The sequence below is a fragment of the Stigmatopora argus genome, chromosome 12 (assembly GCF_051989625.1).
Source record: "Stigmatopora argus isolate UIUO_Sarg chromosome 12, RoL_Sarg_1.0, whole genome shotgun sequence".
In the NCBI taxonomy this organism is placed as follows: Eukaryota; Metazoa; Chordata; class Actinopteri; order Syngnathiformes; family Syngnathidae; genus Stigmatopora; species Stigmatopora argus.
In genome coordinates this window covers 6,653,286-6,677,062 of record NC_135398.1, presented here as the reverse complement: position 1 = coordinate 6,677,062, position 23,777 = coordinate 6,653,286, and the positions used below count along the sequence as shown (strand labels likewise).

The following is a 23,777-nucleotide window of genomic DNA, read 5'->3' as shown; positions in this document are numbered from 1 at the left end:
AAACCGAATACTATACGATACATACTAAACTAGCATAAAAAGTGATGCATATGAGGTGGGCAAAACACAGAATTTTTAGATTGAATTATAACCTATGCTGCATTTACATCATTCCGGCATCATCAGGGCAAAAGTGATCTCATTCGAACGTGATCAGTAGCATGACACTTTTATCATCTGCCCTCACAAGGGCTGACCTAATGCGTTTCTGATTTTAAAAGTAAATAAAGCAAATACGCACTGGGGGCTTCAACAGAATCGGTACCATTGAAAGACGTCTGAAAACTCCCAGCTTTAGTGACGACCCCGAATGCTCCATGATATCACGTGACTGTCTTGCACAGCTGAGGATGTTGAGGCTTGCCCGAGGTTAGCTCGTTAGCTACGATAGCTTTGTCTGGTAATCCTTGGAGGCACTTTACGCTTTTCTTGACACCTTCTTTTAATCTAAAGCGTCCGGTGGGAACGCTTAACGAACCATGGCAGTGTCGCAGCGTGTGATGGATTCTCCTGTTTTCCCTCCAATTAACCGCTTTTGGTTCGATGTCAATGTCATATTTTGCAACTAGGGCTGAGCAGTTAGCTTCCTGTCGTCTGCTGTTTTGCTTTTACATACAAACCAAGGCCGATCGACAAAGGGAAAGGCTGAAGAGGGTGAGTTGAATTTAAATTTGTCATTTTATTGTCACAATTTCTCAGTTTTATTGGTGAAAAGGACGAATATCAGCGTGTTGATCGACTGCTCGGTGTAGTTTTCTTGAAATTACGTTAGCCTTTGGTGAGTGACAGTGACGTCCGTGTTGTGTTAGATTTTCTCACTGTCAACAAGCTAAACGGGATTTTATACCTTACAAAAAGAAGTACAGACGCATATAAATACTGTGTACTCATATACTCTATGTAATATACAGTAAATAAACTTATACATGTATGAAACAGAATCAGTGTAATTACAAATGAACTGTCAATACAAGCTAGGGAAATCATCATAGATTTCTTGCAAACGGATTATTTTGGTTTAATCAACATAGAGCCTTGACAAAAAAAATCTTACATATTACCGTCCAAAACACAAATTCATTCAGAATTGATTTGTTTGAACGTTTTGCCACTCTATTAAAAACGGTATAGTATCCTAATTGGAATGTAAAAATGGAAATCATGTTAAATTGCTCCTTAATGTAGTAACAGCCCGAATGTGTGTAAATGTGTATGCACAGTTTTGTTTAAAATGATTAAACCCCCACTGCTGTAAAGTTATCGGAACTTATAATTAACTTTAATGATTACATTGTTAATCATTTAAAAATCTAAAAACTTGTTTCATTGCAAGAGTAGCACAAGTGTAATTTTGCCAGGCTTGTGTGTCAAATACGACTACGGGAATACAATTTAGGAAGCAATCTTATGTCTGTTAATGTCATCCATGTTGTTAATCAGTAGGTGAACTGAGAATCAGCTATTGGATCCTCACAGACTTTTCTGGCCCCTGATCTTCCTCCTTCCTCCCTGTCCACCTGAGCAGAGCCATGTCATCATCATCAGGGTGCTGCCACCTCCCCGGCTCCCTATGCGATTACTCCGGGACCGCGGAATCCGAGTCCTCTAAGGATTCCGAAGAGTCTGATTCCGCCGCTCAGGCCCAGTACATTGCCAAGGTTACGGCTAAAGACGGCCGCCCACTCTCCACTATTGTTAAAGCTGTGAGCCTGCAAAGGTAAGCGGAGAAGAACGGTGCTCCTGCCATTGTACGATTTCATTCTAACGGCAGCCGCTTTTTACAACGCGTCCGCAGCGATGTAGGCATGTGCCGAATTTGCCATGAAGGCGGCGGAGGAGAAACGCTGCTCTCCCCGTGCGAATGCACCGGCACGCTAGGGAAAGTGCACAAGAGCTGCTTGGAGAAATGGCTGTCTTCCTCCAATACCAGCTACTGTGAGCTCTGCCACACCGAGTTCACCATTGAACGGAGGCCACAACCCCTTACGCAGGTCAGCTTAAAAATGGTCAAAGAGAGGGTTAGCAATATACTGGGGATTTATTTGACGGTTATATTTTAGTAGTTGTTGATAAAAAGTTGCAGTACACGATAGTAATACAGTGGGGAAATATTTGACAGTTACATTTAAGTACCTGTTGATAGAAATTAGCTCTACATGATAATAATATCTTTTGAAATGTGGTGCCACGTGACGTTAGATGTCACGGAAAAGATGGTAAATTTATTGTGGGCATCGTTTTCTATTGAGGTTTTTGTATACATATGTTATGTATTCTTACTGTTCTGAGGTACAAACAAACAAACAATGATCATAAGACACCACATAGCGCGTACTTATGGTGCATTTATAAAGCAAATGGTTCATGAAAATTAATCAGTATGCATAACTGGCTGAACACAAATAGCTATTACTTATATTGGGATAGAATTATTGTTTTTTCTTTCCAAAAAGTCACTGCAACGCATCCTAAGATTTCTAATGTCAATTCAATCTTGACCAGTCTTCCTCCCAGCACATGCTTTAAAGTGATGCATTCAAAGCCAGTGGAAATTTTCCATAAAACGGCAACATGTGTAACATGCACAGAACACAGCCAATTCGTAACACCATAGTATTAAATAATATGAAGCCGTTAGATCGTGGATAGTATAAGATAATAATGATTTGATGAGATGACTTTCTGGTTTTGCATGTCCTTCAGTGGCTGAGGGACCCGGGCCCCCGCAGCGAGAAGCGGACGCTGTTGTGCGACATGGCCTGCTTTCTGCTTATCACACCCCTGGCAGCCATCTCTGGTTGGCTGTGTCTGCGCGGCGCTCAGGACCACCTGCAGCTCAAGAGCAGATTGGAAGCAGTCGGCCTCATCGCGCTCACCATTGCCCTCTTCACCATCTACATTCTCTGGACACTGGTAATCACAATCACTATTGTCTAAAACCCAAGGCTTTCTCTCTGTTGCTATCCAAATATGTTATCTGTCGCTTTACTAACGGTTGTCAGTTCAATTCCCATCCTTGGTCATCTTGTCTAAGGATCCTTGAGCAAGAGATAGAACACCACGTTGCTCCTGATGTTGCGTTAGATGAATGGAAAAATAGTGTCAAAGCCTTTGTGTCACCAATAGTTTTGACCGTTCTATGTTGTTTGAGGCTAATTATTTCCAATTCAAGCATTGTCCGTTATCCACTGCTTAGAATCATTTGATACAAGATTTTGGTTCCCCTATGGCAAGGGTGTCACACTGGTTGGTTCGCGGGCCGCTTTAACGTCAACTTGATTTCACGTGGGCCGGACCATTTTAGATATAATATTTAGATTTTTAAAAATAAATGGATTAAAAGAACTGGATTAAAATCCCTGAATATTCATTCAGTTTTGTATAGATCTAAAACAATGTTTACTTTAGCTTTTTATATATATTTTTAGATTTTACAAAACAATTTTTGAACTAAAAACACAGAAAAAAATGGATTAAAAATTACAATTATTGATTTAAAAGGGGGAAATCAGGAAATTTAATATACATCTATACTCTTCATTTTAATTTGATCCTAAAACAGAAAGTCAGCACTCATGATTTACTTTCCCGGGCCACACAAAATATCACAAATTTTCTTCAAATATTGTGATATCATTTTGGTGCTGTATCGACGATTTTATATTAGATTAGAACTTTATTTCATCCCGTATTCGGGAAATTTCTTGGTTGCTGTAGCAAGACAGACACAAGACACACAAGACATTGTAGACCTAGGTAAAAAAAACTGGAGCCACACACAGGAAGTCTGCAAGGTGGGGACCTTCTGCAGACTGAGCTAGCTCAATGGCGCGATTATTAAAACAATTGCGATGTCACTGTAAAAAAAATGAATTTGACGTCCGCTAACCACCAATGTGATGACATTTTTCTCCTCTGTCTCCCAGGTCTCTTTTCGATACCATTGCCAGCTGTACTCGGAGTGGAGGAGGACCAATCAGAAAGTGCGCCTGCTCATGCCTGACATGAAAAGCTCACTCCCCTCCCAGAGTTCCGTACCGACCAAGTCGACGAAGAAAATGACTGACGAGACCATCGTATGAGTGCGGCTCGGCCACGAAGGGAATATTTAAAAAGGAGCCGGCCTAAGCACTTGCAAAAAAAAAAACACACAAAAAGAACAAAAAAATACAACACAAAAAAAATCATTAACGAACCTTTGCACTTCATATGGACCATTCTGATGGGGGAGGACTACTTTCTCCCGATTTCGTCTTTGTATTGAAGCACTTGATTTGAAGTACTACAGTATTGATGGCCACAAATATGGTTTTTGGCATGAACTCGTTCCAGAGTCACAATGGATTGGAGAACATCTTGTCTGGACCGCTGGTGCTGAGACATCAAAGTCTGCGGGTGGAAAAAAACAAAAAAACAAAAACAAGATGGACTAACCAGCCCGGCCTTAAGTCTGACAAAGGTATGAAATACTAAAGACACAAGCTAATGTAGCAGGATATAACTGACAGCATGCTACGACAATATAATATGAACATTCACTACCTATAATTCCCCACTCGCACCTTCACAATGTATTTAGCCGTTTTCAAACGAGAGGCAACCACGACTGGGATTATTAATATTTCAGTCTCTCCCGACTTTCAAACTATTAGTGGATAATCTATGCCCTCTATTTACACACACTTGCTGAAGGAGTGATTCGCCTCTCGAATTGTATTTTTATTCCCCAACTGAACCGTTGCGTTCCAGTATGTGGTTATTCTTGCTCTGTATTTAAAGAAAACAAACTGGGACGGTAAAGCTTTTACCATTTGAATGTTGCCAATTGGTTAAAAAGCGTTAAGGAGGACTGAGCGTCATCATTATTTGACATTCTTGCAAGTGTGAGATGTGAAAATAGTACGTCTGGTTTTTGAGAGACAATTAGCACCATCTGTTGCATCGGGTGCAGTCCGGCATCCATTTTTTTTGCAACTTTTGTTAAGCATCTGCTTTGAATCACTTCATTTTCATTTGTGTGGTAATCCTCACCTTAGATGTTTTGTACCAAATTGTGATCACAATCACCTCTAATCATATTTTTTCTGTTTGTTTATTTTTCATTTAACTAATACTAATCTGATCACCTGTTATAAAGCTCCCATCACTGCATTTTATTTTGCACATTACAATCGTTCATGGCCAGACATGTTTGTGTTCTGCAGTGAGATGTGCAAGCAAGTTACATTTATATTTTGAAATGGCTTTTTATGCTTTTAACTTTTTACTGTCCAATTTTTCCAATGTGGGCGTTAAAACGAGTATTTGTGAAGATTCTTGTCAAGGAGGGAAACTGGTTTACACCAATTGGTCGACGCAAGTATGGGATGCGAACTGCACATTTTTAGTAAATGTGACCTGGCATAGCAAAATGATTAATAATTTTCAAAAGGGAGTATTTCGGTATAATCATGTCGAGAACAATCTGAACTTTCCAAAGACATATCAAGTATTTTTTCTCTGAGAAATTGTGATTTGAAGTTGGGTGGATGTTTTTTGGACTTCCAAAAAGAGGAAAAAATTTTTTTTAAACATGTTAGAAGGGCTAAGTCCATACTGAGGAACAATTTACTTCATGTTCTAGCCAAAAAAAATAATGAATTGAATGTATTCCGTTAATTTTACCCCAAGACGAACCTCGGACTTTTAAAATGAGTATGAAATTCTAACATCTTTGAGAGAAGCCTGGCGGCCCACTAGGCTTATAAAACATAGAGGGCAACCCTGCGTCTAAAAGAGGCACATTTTGTACACTTTGAAATTTGTATTACTTTAATAGTGGAACTCTGAAAACATGCAGTATTTATTGAAACCTTTTATCTTTGAATTCTGTTAAAACCTTTTATTTTTGAATTAATTGGCGACTTCCAACTCATTTTGCTATGCTGGTACACAAATATTTGGGCAACATCCATACTGCAGTGACCTCAAAAATATTTTAAAAAGCAATTTTGCTTCATTTTAAAGCACTTCATTAATTGAGCTAATAACTAGACATTTTCTATTTCAAAGTTCAGTTTTAATTAAATTATGGAAAAACTGTTGTGCTTCCAGGTATTCTGTGAAATGTAACAGTAATATGAATTTTGAGGCTGCAGTAATACAAAAAAATTGAATATTTGGTTTCACCTTATTTCTTGGTGCATCCCTGGAAAGTTGGTTTATTGTGCAATAAAACTTGAGGGACTCCCAGACTCTTTCCTACCTGATTGGCTGCGGCTGTTGTCTTGTGTTCCTACTGAGGGTTGACATTGACGTCAATAGACGTCCAATTTTTTTGAACTTGGAGGGCCGTGGCGGCCATTGACTAAACTTGGAGCACGTTCTCCCACGTTAAACCAATTGGACGTCTCGTGGTCGGTGACGTGCAGTGAGTTAATCGGCATGAAAATTGACCATTAACTTGACAATCAAATCGTTGTTGATTAATCATGTCAGCAATTTCTAGTTCGCGGGTGTCAAAGTGGCGGCCTGGGGGCCAAATCTGGCCCGCCGTGTCATTTTGTGCGGCCCGGGAAAGTAATTCACGAGTGCCGACTTTCCGTTTTAGAATCAAATTCAAATGAAGATTATAGATGTGTATTATATTTCCTGATTTCCCCTTTTTAAATCAAGAATTGTAATTTTTTTATCAATTTTTTAAATGTTTTTAATTCAAAAAGCAGTTTCTAAAATCTAAATATATAAAAAACTCTTTAGGGCTTTTGATCCAGTTCTTTTAAATCAATTTTCAATAAAAAATATCAAAATATTATATCAAAAATGGTCCGGCCCACATGAAATCGAGTTGACATTAATGCGGCCCGCGAACCAACCCAAGTTTGACACCCTTGTTCTAGTTTCAACAATGCTAGATATAATCAGTCATCATAAATAAGGCAAGAAAACCCAAGTCTATCCATTTTTCTACCACTTTGGCAGATTTAAAGACAAGCCTCAGCCCCATAACATTGTAAAATTTATTATCATGGCATTAATATAATGTATGTGAGCGGACACGCTATCAAAATAAAAAGGAAAGCAATATATTTTACAGGAAGAAAGCATCAGCAGCAACACGACTACTTTTGAGATGACTGAACAAGTAGAAGTGGAATGCAAAAACTGCTGGACTTCCATCTTGTGTGGTAGCAGCAGTCCAGTTTTTGCACTCCAATGTACTTCTAGCAGGCGCAAAGTGGGTCAGATTACACCTTAAAAATCAATTCCTTCTGTGGGACGGCCAAGCGCTTCCCTGGATCTACAGTAAATAAGGCCCATTCCCGACCACATCGGAAGACGGAAGCATGCCAGCACTTGATTCGGAAGGTCAGTCCAAGGCCGCCCTTACAGGTTCTGACAGCACTGCAGCTTGCCCCCCCTCTGGCCGTCCGTCGTCGGGGGCACGCTGATGTCCACCACGTTATTCCCGGGCGACTCGTCGTGGGCCGAGCGCTCGGCGATCTGCTTCTGCGACACGATGCGGTAGATTTCTAAAGAGGAAACAAACCATTACAGTTAGCGTCTAATCCATTTGAACCGCCAGGGGGCGCTCAACCAAGGGGAAGTTGTGCTTATAACACCTGTAAGGATATTCTTGAAGGCCTCTTCCACATTTGTTGAGTCCAAGGCTGAAGTTTCTATGAATGACAGGTTGTTTTTCTCTGTTGATTAAAAAAAATGATGCATCGTAAGGAGTTAATAACGTAGAGCACACGTGTCAAAGTGGTGGCCCGGGGGCCAAATCTGGCCCGTCGCATTATTTTGTGTGGCCTGGGAAAGTAAATCGAGTGCCGATTTTCTCTTTTAGGATCAAATTAAATGAAGAGTATAGTATAATGAAGTGTATATTAAATGTCCTGATTTTCCCCCTTTTAAATCAATAATTGTATTTTTTTAATCCATTTTTTCTGTGTTTTTAGTTCAAAAATCATTTTGTAAAATCTAAAAATATATTTAAAAAAAAAAGCTAAAATAAACATTGTTTTAGATCTATAAAAAACTGAATATTCAGGGCTTTTAATCCAGTTCTTTTAATCCATTTATTAAAAAAAAATCTATATATTATATCTAAAATGGTCCAGTCCACATGAAATCGAGTTGACGTTAACGCGGCCCTCAAACCAACCCGAGTCTGACACCCCTGACGTAGAGTAAGGTGGGTTAGTCATTATATTTTCTTCCACAAGCTGAGCTAAAATTAATTGTCAATTTTTATTCAGTGGTCTTTGGATACAAGTTGAATTTATTTGGTGGTGTTTGTATTTTAATGCACTCATCTCAAATCACTTCATGGACTGAATTCAAATGGAATTATTCCATTTCAACGTCCTTTAAATGAATAATGAAAATAGTACTTGTGCACTTACATGACAGAATTGAACGGCTTTTTCAATTGGGATGGATAAATAAATGTCTCCAGTTTCCCGAAAGCTTTGCTTCTGGCAATTTTTGAGCCTCACCTGAGAAGGCACGGGCCTCGTCGGTGGGCACGGCCCTCAAGTGGCGAAGGTCGCTCTTGTTGCCCACCAGCATGATGACAATGTTGTTGTCGGCGTGGTCCCTCAGCTCCTTCAGCCAGCGTTCCACGTTCTCGTAGGTCAGGTGTTTGGCGATGTCGTACACCAGGAGCGCCCCTACCGCTCCTCTGTAGTATCTGCCGAGGAGGTGATAAGTGGGTCAAGATGAGCGGGAGATGATCTTTTGGGGTTTTTTTCTGGTTACTCACGCCGAGGTGATGGCTCTGTAGCGCTCCTGTCCGGCGGTGTCCCAGATCTGAGCTTTTATCGTCTTGCCGTCCACCTGAATGCTGCGCGTGGCGAACTCCACGCCGATGGTGCTTTTGCTCTCCAGGTTGAACTCGTTTCGGGTAAATCGGGAGAGCAGGTTGCTCTTCCCCACGCCCGAGTCGCCAATTAACACCACTGCAAACGAGAGAAAAGCCGCCATCAAACAGGAAGTCCATTGACTATGATGGACGTCCATCGTGTGGCGCTTAAAAAATAAATAACAGTTCTTTCACCGATTTGATCGCTGGTCGACGTCCAATCCAATTCTACAAATGTTCAATCAAATATGATATGAAACAGATTACGCAAATATAAATCATAACAAAGCTGTTTCCATTATGAAATGAATCAACTAATGGACACCTCATTAATTATGTTATTGATCAGAAACTAACTTGATCGTCGTTTAAAGACTTATTCTAATTTAAAATTGTTTATTTAGCCTCTTCTTGGGGAATATTTGTATTTTTTTTAAATGGTATTTTCTTGACTTTTTGCAAATTATAAAAATTGAAAGAAGAATTTGGGATCATTTTCAATAGATTTTTGTCTTATTTACATTTGAAAGTATTTTACTGTAAATACAAGAAGAGAAAAAATATTGTATAGGTGATTATTTTGCATAAAACAGCAATAAAAAAATAGAATCCCATCAAGTCCTTCCCATTTTAGGTCACATAGGCCACACTTGTTTACAAAATATGAGTATTTTGCCCTACATTATATTCATGTATATAAGATATTAATTATTCATTCATTCATTCTATTTAGATTCCTTCAGAATGACCTAAGACAATAGTCCCAGGTAAAAAAATAAATACAATAAACATTCGCAATTGTTTTCCCTCCTCCTACACAAAGGAAATGGAGTTCAACTTTTTCCCTGCTGACACCATCCTGGTGCGGGCTGCAGGAAAGCGATAACACCGTCCGCAGAAACCTGAATCGACAGTTTGGGACCGCCTCGGTCTTCCTGTTTCTGCAGGCCTCGGGACGATGGGGAGAATGGGGGGAGGAAGGGGGGGGGGGGGATGTATACGTGAGAGAGAAAGGGGGAGAGAGCGGGAGAGTGGGGAGCCCTCGCCTCCGGCAGATGTACTATTCAGTGCACAGAGAAGACTTTGTTACATTTAAAAAGCCTTTTGGCTCCTGCGCCCCCCCAGGATGTTAATTTGCCACATCCAAAGCGTTTGAACTGGACGGACTGGCAGTGATCATTCTCTGCCAGTCCTCCCAGTTCAAAGGAATTGGGTGTCTATCGTCGCCAGGCAAATAAGTTCATTTCCTGTAGGTGACTTTTGTCTTTTCAACATAGTTCCCTGCCACCAATATGGTCCAAGAGTATTACTTACTTACTCATTTATCCTAAATGAAACTCCTGAACTCACACCAACACAGTTCCTTCACACTGCCCTGGGGGTAACACTGAGTGGTTAGCACGTCGGCCTCACAGTTCTAGGGTCGAGGGTTCGATCCCAGGTCGGTCTTCACTGTGTGGGTTTTCTCCGGGTACTCCAGTTTCATCCCACATCCCCAAAACGTGCATCTTAGGCTGGTTGAACACTATAAATTGCCTCTAAGAAGGAGAGTGAATGGTTGTCCGTCTCCTTGAGGCCTGTGATTGGCTGGCCACCGATTCAGGGTGTCCCCTGTCTTTAGCCTGTCGTTAGCTGGGATGGGCTCCAACACCCCCTGCGACCCTTGCGAGGATAAGCAGTTCAGAAAATGGATACATTTGCGTTTTACTGTCTAGTATAACTGCTTTAACTTCAGAGCTACTTCTTGCATATTGATCAACTTGAAAGTTTGATAACCAGCATGCAATTATGTGTTATCAATTCAATATATTAGTCATCTCTGTTCAGACATATCTTATTAATATCTCACCATAACATGGCACATTCACTGTCAACAATGAATCGATATAATTGGAATCCAATGCACATCGGTATAAATCTTTCATTTTTCCAATTTCACTCCGTGTTTACATTTTGAAACAATCACATTTCTCTACTTTATCAACAGTGAGCTATTATTTTTTACAAGCTGCTGACACATGATCTAAAGAAAGTGATTTTTGTTTACACGTTATATTTGTTGCCCTCCTAGTTGACCCTCATAATCCCAATGATAACAGTGCGTAAACTCCAGGCTGGCAAAAAGTGTTCAAATTTGACATTGTATGATCAATCAATAAAAAGAGTGGCAAAAAATAAATCCAAATTCAGAGGTTCTACAGAAGCAGTCTCATTAGGAAGAACCCCAAAGTTGATTAGGCCTCCAACCAAACAGACGGGGGTGCTTCACCCTACCTCAAAACATAGCTGCAATCTTAGGAGCGATGCGATGACATCGTTTTATTCGGAAGATCATCTTCTCGCTCTCAAATATTGAGGACACTTCTAACCGAATCAGCATTTGCCACCCCATCAAAGACAAACTCCCGATTTTTTAAAATCGGTTTCAATATGAACCCGATCATCATGACCAACAACCCCCCTCCCCCCCGCGCTCCTTTTACCTTTGAACAAGAAATCGTATTCATCGTCTCGGTTCCCCATTCTAGACGAGGCCGATCCGAGTCCGTGTCCCCCGGAGGATGAGGCGAGAAGAATGGGAGGTGAAGATGGCTTAAAAAGAAGCTGGGCGAAAAGGCAAAGCGTAATGCGCCAATGGTGGCTGTCAGTCAGGCTGGCAGAAAAAGGCACAGCAGCTCCCCAACTCTGCAGAGGGAGGAGTCCCTGCAATGGAAATTGCTTCCAGCAGAGGGCGTCACTCGTTGACGTGCCGATGCTGTTGCTGCCTGCAAACAACGGCAGAAAGATGAAATATGACCACAGTCTTTTTTTTTAAATGCCATTACAGCTGAAAAATAATACTCCCTGTTCTGTGATAGGCGTCCAATTTAGTTGGGCAGGAAGGGCTGGCTATTTTCTGCCAGTGCTGATTTATTTGACAATGATCTTTTAATGATATTTTTTGCATTTTAAATCGTATTGCATTTCTTCAATTAGTAATTATTGTGATAGCATTGTTGCTACGATAACAATTAGGGATTGAATGGGTCACCAAATCTTTTTTGTAAGTAGGAATAATATATAATAATCATTATTATGAATAAAAGAATCACCAAAAAGTTTGGACTGTAAAATATGAATGAATCCTGAACATAATCTAACGGCTTGATACTTGATTAGCAAATTCATAATTTGATTATATGATGAATTAATTAAAGATCATTACAATGTATTATTATTATTATTGTTATTATTATTATTATCATTAGACATTTTAAAAGAAGTCATTTACAAGAATATAAATAAATTATTTCAACAAATTGAATTAGAGTTTAGCCTTTTACAGATTACGAAACAATTGCGTGCCACCTATTTTGTTATAAAATGTCCTTAGTGTGGAAAATTTGAGCCGAAGAGTTTGATAGAAGAGTCCTTTGTGCATTAACAGGGTATTATTAACTGAAAGCCTTGAAAGACACGAAGAAATCATCAAGCACATCATCAATTTGATTTATTAAATTCTGAGGGTGTGTTAAAAAACTGTTTTGACGAGGTTCGGCAAAGGAATGCGTGACCCCTTTAAAAGTTGTGATGACTTTAGCTCCGCCCTTCTGACGTCATACCACCCTCCAATTGGCTGAGCTGTAGGTCAGCTGCTGCCGCAAGGTGGCACATGCATTTCTCCTCTCACGGAAATCAAGATGGCTGCCTCCTTGCTTCGGTGTTACATGGTAAGCGCATCAATATCTGTCCTTCATTATTCTTACCATTTGCAAAATATTAATGTGCCATAATCAGCATACATTAGTTTTGGTTGGTCGTCCATCTATGTTGCCCCAATCCCGTGGTGTCAATACCTATTTAGGCCAAGTCCATGGGAATTATGTATTTTCCAAGCCATTCACATGTATATTTTCACCTCAATTTGTTATTGGAATGGATTTAGAACGTTTAGAATATAAATGTTCTCTTCGTTGTAGCTGGTCGGCAAGCATCGTTTGGCCTTCCCTAGCCGGCCCTGGGCGTCCTTAACTTGGGGAGTTGCTGACAGGTTACACAGGAGTCCAGCAACAGAACTGCAGGTAAACTACAGCAACAGTTTTATATTCTCGAATAACCAGTTAGTATAGTTCAATTTAGGCTGAAAATATTTCCAACTCCCATTTAATATATAAACACTAGGGATACAAACCTCTGGAGTAGCTACTGGTACGTTTTTCTCGATATTGGGCTCACAATAACAATTCTCTCACAATATGGCGATAAAAAAATATCAATACACGGGTCAGGAACTCAATCTATGATATTCTATAATACAACTAATAAACTATCTAACATCTTGCAGCTATTGAGTTAATATAGACATGTTTCGAGTAGAATTTTTTGGTAACAGCCACTTGTTCCCTTTTATTATTATGATTATACTTGTATAATGACAATAAAAGCATTCAATTCAACAGGGACTTTTTTTTTTAAACCAATATCAATTCTTTGTGTTAGCTTATCGCTAACCTTTCTGGATACAAAGTATTACAATATCTTATATCATTGGTACTGTGATTTATGAGTGAGGTTTTTCGCTCAGTTGTATTGATTTAACCAATTGTCATTCCATAACAATCCTCTGTTACATAGGTACGGTATGCCTCGGGTCGTAAAGGCTTCCTTGGAGAGTTTGTGGACAATCTTCGTCAGGAGTTCGGTAAGAATCAGGAGATGAAAGACAACATCAAGAAATTCAGAGAAGAGGCCAAAAGGCTGGAGGAGTCCGATGCACTCCAACAAGCACGGAGGAAATATGTGAGTTCACGTATTTAATTTTTCACTGCATTTAATCTATTTTTGGGTGGTTTTAAATCAGTCGTATGTTATACTCTATTTTTTCCCCTGTTAGAAAACTATAGAGGCTGAAACAGCGAAGACGTCTGAAGTTTTTAAAAAGACATTAGGCTCTTTTTCGGAAACAATGAAAGAGGTGAGTGACCTGAAAATGTTAGTTTATGTCTCCAAATGTAGGGAGTCCTCGAGTTATGATAGAGTTCCGTCCCGTAAATAGAATATCCGTGCATTTCAATGTTGTTACTTTAAGAATTAAAATGAATTTTAAATAAGAATCTTCAATTTGGAAGGAAATCAACCACATTTCCAACTGGCTTAAACAAATGCTTATCTTGAAGCAGCTACTTGAGCTCTTCCAAAATAATGAACTGCATTGCACACAGAGCATTGAAGAGGTGACTCGTACAGACATTGGGAAGAAAATCAAGGAAAGTGTGGAGGAAGCGGCCCGCAGCGCCATGCACTCCGCTGAGACGGTTTCAAAAGGAGGAGAACGATTGGGCAAGACCAACGCCTTCCAGGCTATATCGCAGGTGAGAGGAGTGGGGGGAATAAATAGCAGTTAAATGACTTTTTTTCCCCTCTTTCTTCATCTGCTAGTTTGCATTCATCCTGCTGTGTTATTGCAATTACCCAGCTGACTAGGATGGAAGAAACTGGGTCAATATTTGTCACTTTAGTGCTGTAATGAGGCTGTTTGCATAATTGACCTTTTCATCACACTCAAGCTGCACGTTGTTGCAGAAAGTTGAATTGTATGACAGAACAATGTGGACAAGAATTTTAATATAGGCCTTTAATTAAGAATGCTTAAACGTTGAGTGTTAAAAAAAGACACTATTGAAATGAATGTTACTACCATACTAAAATTGGTAATCAATTTATCTTTATTGGGAAGTACTATTCAATATGTATTTTTTGAGAAAAAGTAACTATGTATATTTAAAAATATACATTGTGTAAAAATACAATACGATGCAATTGAAGAGCAGTTATTTCACAATTTTCAAATGTATCACCTGAGACGGTTAAAAGGAGGTAAAAGAAAGTTTACTTTTCATACATTATTTTCTAGCACCGTTATCTGTATTGTGGGGGCAAAAAAAGCCTGGAGACCCACCAGGCCTATAAAGCACCAGTGGCAACCTTTGTGAATTTGTTGTTATTCTTGTAGAGTGTTGAGTCCATGAAAAAAGAAATGGATGTGGGTGATGCTGGACCATACAGAGCTCCTTCTCAGCTGAGGAAAAGGAGTGATTTTTCCTCAAAGGGAAATGATGCTGACGCCAGAATATTTGAGGCCGATGAGTAAGTCATTACTGTCGTAGAATCTGCTTGCTAGAGTGGTGTGTGTTAATATGTGGTGCGTCGTAACGAATTGGTCATTAGAAACTGTTGATTGTCTTTTTTGTTGTTGTTGTAATTCAGTGAAGCTTTGGGTGTTGTTCTTCACAAGGACTCAAAATGGTACCAGCAGTGGAAGGACTTCAAAGACAATAACATGGTTTTCAACAGTAAGTATTATCATTTGTAGGGTAAAATGCATTTTTTACTGAATGAAAAGTACAGTCAAAAATCGTATTACATGAGTTTAAATGTCTAAATGTGACTATAGTAGTCCTGATCTAGATAAGTGTCCAGGTAGCCTGAAAATAAGCACAGTTGACGTAGACAAAACTCTAAGTATGGTAATATGTTAACAAAAAATAATCCTAAAAATTGAGACTGTGGACTACACAAGTTTAAAACCAATCTAATTAAACTAGTTTTGACTTGAATAAAAAATTCCAGGTAATTTGAAAATACACTAGATATGAAGAAATTTTTTATAAGCACCAGGTGGCAGTAGACGCTTGATTCCACAATATTTGAATAAAGTCTTATTAGGATACTAGTAAGTGAGCCTGAAAAAATGAGGCCCATAATGCTCATTGTGGTGTCTTCCTATACTTTCCAGGGTTCTTTGAGATGAAGATGAAATATGATGAAAGTGACAACGTCCTGGTCAGAGCATCCAGAGCTGTGACTGACCGAGTCACCACCGTCCTTGGTCGGGAGCCTTTTTTAATTCTCACTACCATTAAAGCCGCCAAACATTTGTTTGTGTGTCTTGTCGTCTAATATTTGATGTTCATGTTCTTCTTTTCCCCAGGTGGTCTTTTCTCCAAGACGGAGATGTCCGAAGTGCTGACGGAGATTGTGAAGGCCGATCCTAAATTTGACAAGGACTCTTTTCTCAAACAGTGTGAGAAAGACATCATCCCAAACATACTGGAGGTGAAGGTTATTCTAGATTATTGGATTGTAATTTAAGATTTAGATATAATACTTTATATCTTCTTTCTAAAGGCGATGATACGTGGAGAGCTGGATGTATTGAAAGACTGGTGCTATGAAGCGGTAAGAGTAATAGGGTTAGATTTGTGAAAAAGTGTGTGTTCTGTATGCATGTTTTTTTTTTTGCAAGAACCTTCCATTATATTTTGTGTGTAACATTGTCGAATACAATGTTATATATGTGCAGACCTGGCTGAATATGTTGGTTTCTGTTGGTTTCTGTTCGCAGACATACAGTCAGTTGGCACATCCCATCCAACAAGCTCGAGCTTTAGGGTTGCTCTTCCAGTCCAAAATCCTCGATATCGACAACATTGATGTAAGTGCCCGCAGCAGAACGATGAATCCACTACTAATTGGGTTGCAAGGCAAATTTGTTTGTCTTGGCACAATTCAATGTGCTTTACGTCATATTAAAATAAGAGAATTATTAGTAAACAAAACAAAAGGGTAGATAAGAGTCATATTGGAACCGGAAAGATGCAGTTAAAATAGGAAACTGAAATAATGAGGATTTTAATGTGATGCGCACTTGCTCATTATCAAATGCTTTCTTGCTGTCAGTTGGCAATGGGGAAGATGATGGACCAAGGTCCAGTTCTAATCATCACCTTCCAGGCCCAAGTGGTCATGGTTTTACGGAGTCCCAAAGGAGAAATTGTGGAAGGGGATCCGGTCAGTCCATTTTTTATTTTTCTTTAATTTTATCGTGCTGAATGATTTTGCTAATGATATTCTCTGCGTAACTGTGTCCAAAATGATGTGACTTTCCTTCTGTGACAGGAGAAGGTCTTGAGGACCATGTATGTTTGGGCCCTGTGTCGCGACCAGGAGGAGCTGAATCCCAACGCGGCGTGGAGACTCCTTGACATTTCCGCATCCAGCACTGAACAGACTCTTTAGGGAGGAAAGATATCAGTGAAAAGACTAACTGGAAGTTCCAGCGCAGTAACAGAAGGGATGAGCCTGGAATACTCGCTGAAGGTGGACTCCATCACAGATGGAATTCTGCACACTGTTTCCCCACTGCAGTCACCATGAAGAGGCTTAATGTGAAGGTTTGTAAAAAAAACAGATGACTGCTCCCAAGAACTGGCATGGTAGGTCACTTCTCATGATGCACTCATCATACGCCACCCAGGTGAGGACTAAACTTGTACACTTGATCGGTTCAGCTACTGCAAAATATATTTATTTGTAAATGAGACAAAAAGGGATATTGCCAGCAAAAGATCATGTGTTTGACCGCGGTAGACGTCCAAATCTATTTGACTTAGCGCCTCCCCATCAAAATGGATTGGACGTTTATCGGGGTCTTTGGCCCATGATCATTTCACATATAGAGGACCATTATTGAAATATGTGACGAATGCACCTCCACTAATTTAGGATCATGTCATGTGTTTGTTCACTTGTTGATTTTGCATTTTGATGACGAAAGTAGATGAATTTGCCATTTATTTGTAAGTGGGTGATGCCGTTTTTAAGTTCACTACTCTGTGGACCGAATAGACTATCACTGCAGTCATTATTACTGAATTTTTAAGCCTAAGTTTGTAATGTACAGCTTCAAGATTTCGTAACCGTAAAAAAATATTATTTAGCATGTATCGAATTTTACTGATATCCACTCTTTCAACTTTGCCGTCCAGTTAAAGTGAATAGTGAACAAATGTCAGCCAAAACTGTGTTTTTAAGATAAAGCGATTGTTGTTGTTTTTTGTCCACTAGAGAGCATTTAACCTTGCTCCGTGTGTAGAATTGCGCAGTGTCTTCTTTTTTTCTCATTTTGATACTGACATGTGTAATAGATGTCCACAAATCCACTTAATGGATTAATTTATAGTCCTGTATGGAGATTATAGATGAGTCTTTATATGATATGTGCCAATTGATTCATGTATTGTATGGCGACTCTCACCTCCAAAAACAAACAAATTTTCATTGACACCCATTGACATTCAACTAAAATCACCGGTGGCTCCCATTTATACTCCCCTTCACTCAGATCCACCCAATGACATTCAACGGGGTCCCACAAAAAAAATACCCAGAAGCTCCCATTTACTCACGTCAGACCCACAAAAACAAGTGTCCATTGGCAGACCTGCATAAAAAAACGCTTCCTTGTCACCCGTTTACATTGAACCAGGTTGAACCAAAGTGGCTCTCATTTAGTCTCACCTCACTTCAGATCCATCCCCCAAAAATCGCCAATGACATTCAATTACATCCATAAAAAATCCCAGCTCATCATGGACCCACAAAAACAAATCTCCAATCGCGGCTGCAACCAAAAAAAAACTTCATTCCCGCATAGTGACATTCAACTAAATCCCACAAAAAAGACAACAACAACAACAAAAACTGTTCTCTGTTCACGGACCCGCAAAAAACGATCCCATTGCATTAAAACATATTTAAATAAGACCAACAAAAAGTTATTTGCCTCATCTATAGTGTTAAAATGGCAAGCATTTGACATATAGTTGCCCTTAGAGACCGACTCCTGCAATTTCTCCAGAAATAACAGGTTCAAGTGTAAACACTAAGAGCACTGCAATACAAAATGAAGCGAGAGCTTCCTGCCCCGGAGGTGATGTTCATCAACCCTCAACTCCGAGTATTGTGACTTGATGAACGAGGTTGGCTGATCAAGCACAACAGACAAAAGCTGCAGGCAATGCTGTGTTGACTTATTACAGCGTGTTCTTCGGCCACAATAGCGCACGTCCTCCATGTTCAAGATTTACAAACCCATCCTATTTGACATACCTCTTAAAGCCAAGACGCTCTATAAAATGCTAACATTACTCATGTTATGTAAGTCGATGTTGTCTTCTTTTGCACAACAACCTTTTCAACTCATTCGCTACCATTGAATAGCACAGACGTCCAATCCATTTGAACAGGGAGGCAAATGGACTGGACAATTATTTCCCTCGTTGCCAGTCGATAAATTCAAAATCTTTTTTTTATTGAACGCTTTCAGAGATAGTGGACATCTATTCATGAGTTAGCATTAGCTAAAGCCGTTCGCTTTAATGTGATTATTTTGAAAGATCGTTGTTCTCTTGTGGCTGCAAAACCCTTCTGTGTCTTATTTAATGATATTAAAAATGAATGAACCTCAAGGGAGGCCTCAGGTGGGGTGCTTGTTGATTTGCACGTATGCAAACTGCCCGTCCTGTTGTAACTGTGCCAATTAATTCTTTCTCGCAGTGGTGTTTTGTTTGTGGCCTGGTTTCCCCCCCCCTGCCACATTTCAAACAATGTCATTTCTTGCAATGTAACCAGAGTCAAGCTGTGTCAGTCATATGATGTGACTGAGTTATAAAACAGTAAAAAAAATCCTTGTTGTACAGATATAAAACCTAAAAAAGGATAAGAAATAAATACTATTTTTTTCTAACATAAAAAAAAAATTTTAAATAAGGAGAGTAAAAAAAAATGTAGTTCAAAAAGTACAAACTAACCATCTCCGTCTACATAGTCCAACTTTTTTCAGTCCATTTTTGTTTTTGTTTTATGGCACATTTAAAATGTAAACCTAACATAAATGCAAATAACGAGATTTATACATGAGCCAAATAAACAAAATGCTTATTCGTTAGCTGTCGGCTTTAGTTTGATTAAACAACATCTAAATGTATAGAAAAACAAAAACAAATGACTAATAGTTGACTTCCCAGCATGCATCATGTCAACTTGAGTTGCATGCGAATTAGAGCTATTTTATTTTTTTCCCTAAAGTCAGTCATACCTATCGTGTCCTGTATTATTTGCGATTATTACCCCTCGCTGGGCACCGATAAAGCCCCACTGTCCTTAAGCGAGTGGTCTCTGCACCGGCCCCCTTCCATCTTCATGCCCCCTGCAGTTCTCTTACATAATGCAAACGCTTCACTCTGCTCATTTTACTCTCGGAAAGGAAAATAGTAGTATTCCATCCTTGGAAAGCGCAGAGGAGGGGGAAGAGGAACGGATGGAGGTGGGGCACCTCCCTCCAAAGCGAGGCGACTTAAAACCCCGACTCGGCAGACCAAGAGCTTTATGATGGAACCAGGAACGCCATCATCAGTTTATCACCTCAACGCTGACGCCGGTAAGAATTTCCTCTCTCCTATGTTGCATCTACTAAAAGTTTTTAACTTGACATGAGGCTAAAAATTGTATTTCCATGACGCTTTCTATCACTTCCAAGAATGTTATTCTGATCACTATTTTTAATCGATTATTTAGTATTTTATGCTGCGCCACAATTTGGAAAAAAAAGTTGTTTTAAGTCTGACAGCTGCTTTTAGCTATTTTTTCGGGGGGAGGGTGGGTTTATTATGTTACTATTTTTTCTTACGTTGTTACTAGTTGTCAACAAAGCAGCTGTATCCTTTATAAATCAGTGATGAGTAAAAATTCCAGTTATTCGTGTTTGTCATTTGCTACACCCAGAAATGTGTTAAAGACAACAAGAAATTAGCATTTCCTAGTGATTGCAGAAGTCTACACACCCTTATTCAAACTCCAGCTTGTAATGTATATTAAAAAAAATCCCACCAAGATGAATTATTTTAAACCATTTTCACTTTTCACTTGACCCAAAACTTTATTTTGGGTTGTTGTCCAATTATCTTTCAGCTAAGACTGAGTTGTCACAGTTGGAGCTTGTCAGGAACATTCATTCGCTGCCACCCTCCCATTTAAAACACATTGGACATCTATCGCTCTCCTTAGCAGGCAATAAGCTACTGCCAATATAAAAACAAAGGTTCGAAATAGGTCAGTGTTTCTGATACGGTTTGGGCTTCTCTTGAACTACAGAATGGCAAACTCAAGCTAAATAAATCAGAGTGGAGGCAGAGGACAAAAAATGAAAGTTGCAGTGCCGAAACACTCCCCGTAACCTTTTTAATGGTCCTTGAAGAACCATTTCCTGGGATGCGGGGTGCACTTCTCAGTCAGCACTATCTATTCCAGGAGGCTTTCTCTCTTTTTAACACACACACAAATAAATACGCTCCATGACCAAGCCTCCAGTCATCCACGCAACGTTGATAGCGCGCCCAAAAAGCTCAAGTCAGCGGGGAAGCGACATTTAGGAAGCGGCCTGCTAATGAAAATCCATCGCTACATTTGTTCTCAACAACTTTACAGAGAATGTTTTGATAGTCACTAATTTAGACACGTTTTAAATGATTGCACAAATTATTGTTTTTAAGCTAAGGTTTCATCGATCAGTATAAAACAGTCTTTTATCGAAAATGTTCAGAATTGTTTTAGAGTCAACTGTTATGATTAAACTAATATAGACATGGAATGAGGAAAAAAATTGACCAATTTTTTTTTGAAAAGAATGACCTTATTTTCTGGACAATTAGCTGTTTTTTGTTTTATTACATTATATACAGCCTGTTGTTGCCTGTATTATTAAAAAAAATGAAATGCAGAATGTAGGATTCAATTCACACAAAATACAAAAATAATTACACTTGTAATCGGCCTATTTTTTAAAAATTTAGCACTGAATTGCATTACTTTTTTTTTTAAACTGCAGTTCAAAATTGCATTTTCAGTCCCCTCCTTCATTTACATATTGTTGATAAATGTCCTTTAATAACAATTGTCATCATTTCAAATTTCCCGTCGTTTTAACAATTTTATTTTTTTTACTTTTCTTCAAAACCTGGCAGGCTTTAAGAATTTTTTGGGCAAAACCCTGCACGATCATTTCTTTCCAATAGATTTGCGTTTTTTGTTCATTTTTTTTGTATTACATATCTGCTACTAATATATGCCTTGTTTTTTTTTGTTTTTTTTTCGGCAGGGCCTCACCAAACCTCAGATTATTAAAAATAAGGAAGGTCGTTTCACTTTGTAGTTACGGTAATACTCGAGCGGACCCTTTGGTGATGTGACTGTCTCAATTGACATTCATCCGGCCAAAATGAGCTACACTAACTACTGGGTGGTGGACTATGACCTTTCGTCCCCGGCCCCGCCCAGCTTTCCCAGGGGCCCCGCCGTGCTGCAGCCGGTGGCGGCGGGACACCCCGAGCAGACCACGGCCTTGTGTTTCGTGGGGCTGCTGCTCCTCCTGCTGCTTTTCCTACTGGTCCGCTGCATCCGAATCCTACTGGACCCCTACAAAAGTATGCCCGCGTCTTCGTGGACCGAGCGCAAGGAGGGGCTGGACAGAGGACAGTTTGATTATGCAATAGTTTGAAGGATGGCACAAATCCCATACTTATATTATACTTTCAGGTACTTGCAGTATTATGTTCTTACGTAGAAGTACAGTAATACCTCGCCATTTCGTGCTTCAACTTTTGCAGCATCACTACATGGTGGATTTTTTTTCTGGGGATTTTTTTTTTTTTTTAGTTCATAAAAATGTGTAAATCCATGCTAAAACTCGCAAGCAGAAGCAACTCCCGTGTTTCCGCTTGCTACCAGGACTCAGCACTGAGGATTTTTTTTATATAATTTTGAGGAAAAAAAAAAAAAAAAAATATTTTTGGTTTTTTTAATTCATAAAAATCCACGGTGAAACTCGTAACCAGAAGCCACTCTTGCTACTAGGACTCAGCACTGAAGAAGATTTTTTTTTTTTTAATAGGGCTGACCCTACTTGGCGGTTTTTCAATTATCACGGCCATGTTTGGTCCACATTAACCGTGATAATCGAGGTATTACTGTATTACATTTTTTGAAGGATAATACCTTGTAAAAACGTGATTATCCTTTCAAGATGTGGAAAAGCTCATGTAAAATCGTGATCAGTGTCGTGCAAAAAACGTGAAATTAACAATGTTGGATTCGTGAGTCAGTTCAATACTTTTATTTTTTCAAAGTGATGAATCAGATTGTTTTTTTCCTTTTGCCTATTTACAGTTAATATGTACATTTAGATTTGATATCTGGGAACTGTGCTTCAATTTAAATAAGTTAGCGCACAATATATTTGAATTAATCCGTGATTTCGGTTAAGTTGTTCCATTTTCCTGTGAATTGTTATCAATGGGAGCCCGTGGGAAATGTAGTTTCTACTTGAAGTAATGTCTTGCCCTCTTTTGTTCAGGTGATGATCAAGTGGAATTCCCCCGACCAAAGACTGCACCGTCAAAAAGACTTGTGTTTGGACCATTGTTGTCATTTTTTTTAAATGCATGAACTGCAGTTATCCACATTGGGTATGTTCAACAGTGCCTGTAGAAATGTGACAATGTCTTGGCATCACTGCTACTTTGTACCACTTTTTTTGTAAAAACTCTTTCTGCCCTTTAATCCTTATGCAATGTCATCTTGACTTCTGTTTTTTAGGGATTTTTAGCTATGTAAAGTTTAAATTCTTGATGATAAATAAACCATTTTAGTACGTAATGATAATAGAGTGCCGGCTTTAAATGGAGAAACTGTTTAAGAATGTACTTTTGAGTGTTTACTAAAATGATCACAGCCCGTTTTACAGGTGGAGGGAGAAACACTACTCTTGTACTGCAAATGTTCTGTTTGTGTGGGCATACACATATATACTACAAACATATACAAATAAAAAGCCAGCAGGTCACCTGGCCAATGCTCATTTGCATGACAGTTGAGATATTATCTACGCTCAGCTTGTCTCCTGGCAACAATCAGATTGAAGAACAAATGGTCTCAAGTGTGCCTTTTAACCCATTTTTTTTAAATATGAAGAAATGCGTTATGGAAAGAGAAGTCGAGCATTTTGATAAAAGGTACTATATTAGTGGAGCAGAACGAAAAGCAATGAATTCCAGTT

The 23,777-nt window shown here is 39.2% G+C and overlaps 4 protein-coding genes across 6 annotated transcripts; 3 read left to right on the top strand and 1 right to left on the bottom strand.

Moving 5' to 3' along the window:
• The first annotated feature begins 154 nt into the window (after positions 1–154).
• On the top strand, positions 155–6,248 carry LOC144086227 (E3 ubiquitin-protein ligase MARCHF2-like). Of its 2 annotated transcripts, none has more exons than XM_077616093.1 (5): positions 155–654; positions 1,477–1,717; positions 1,796–1,991; positions 2,704–2,913; positions 3,927–6,248. In XM_077616093.1, the coding sequence occupies exons 2-5, from the start codon at positions 1,530–1,532 to the stop codon at positions 4,080–4,082; spliced, it is 750 nt and encodes a 249-aa protein (XP_077472219.1). In that variant the 5' UTR covers positions 155–654; positions 1,477–1,529; the 3' UTR covers positions 4,083–6,248. The 2 variants fall into 2 exon arrangements, with proteins under 2 accessions (XP_077472219.1, XP_077472218.1); XM_077616092.1 differs by having other exon boundaries at positions 158–654; positions 1,526–1,717.
• A 736-nt stretch (positions 6,249–6,984) lies between these two features.
• Positions 6,985–11,547, bottom strand: LOC144085375 (ras-related protein Rab-11B). The gene is made up of 5 exons (XM_077614566.1): positions 11,329–11,547; positions 8,747–8,942; positions 8,481–8,674; positions 7,602–7,682; positions 6,985–7,511 (listed from the first exon to the last, which is right to left on the bottom strand). The coding sequence occupies exons 1-5, from the start codon at positions 11,366–11,368 to the stop codon at positions 7,366–7,368; spliced, it is 657 nt and encodes a 218-aa protein (XP_077470692.1). The 5' UTR covers positions 11,369–11,547; the 3' UTR covers positions 6,985–7,365.
• A 906-nt stretch (positions 11,548–12,453) lies between these two features.
• LOC144086245 (mitochondrial import inner membrane translocase subunit TIM44-like) lies at positions 12,454–17,881 on the top strand. Its single transcript, XM_077616116.1, has 13 exons — positions 12,454–12,555; positions 12,805–12,906; positions 13,460–13,624; positions 13,719–13,799; positions 14,047–14,196; positions 14,838–14,971; positions 15,092–15,177; positions 15,621–15,713; positions 15,816–15,940; positions 16,013–16,063; positions 16,230–16,319; positions 16,565–16,675; positions 16,784–17,881. The coding sequence occupies exons 1-13, from the start codon at positions 12,526–12,528 to the stop codon at positions 16,901–16,903; spliced, it is 1,338 nt and encodes a 445-aa protein (XP_077472242.1). The 5' UTR covers positions 12,454–12,525; the 3' UTR covers positions 16,904–17,881.
• A 1,726-nt stretch (positions 17,882–19,607) lies between these two features.
• On the top strand, positions 19,608–23,377 carry ctxn1 (cortexin 1). 2 transcript variants are annotated; one of them, XM_077615844.1, is made up of 3 exons: positions 19,609–20,105; positions 21,822–22,258; positions 23,076–23,377. In XM_077615844.1, the coding sequence occupies exon 2, from the start codon at positions 21,942–21,944 to the stop codon at positions 22,218–22,220; it is 279 nt and encodes a 92-aa protein (XP_077471970.1). In that variant the 5' UTR covers positions 19,609–20,105; positions 21,822–21,941; the 3' UTR covers positions 22,221–22,258; positions 23,076–23,377. The 2 variants fall into 2 exon arrangements, with proteins under 2 accessions (XP_077471969.1, XP_077471970.1); XM_077615843.1 differs by having other exon boundaries at positions 19,608–20,105; positions 21,822–23,377.
• The last annotated feature ends 400 nt before the right edge of the window (positions 23,378–23,777 follow it).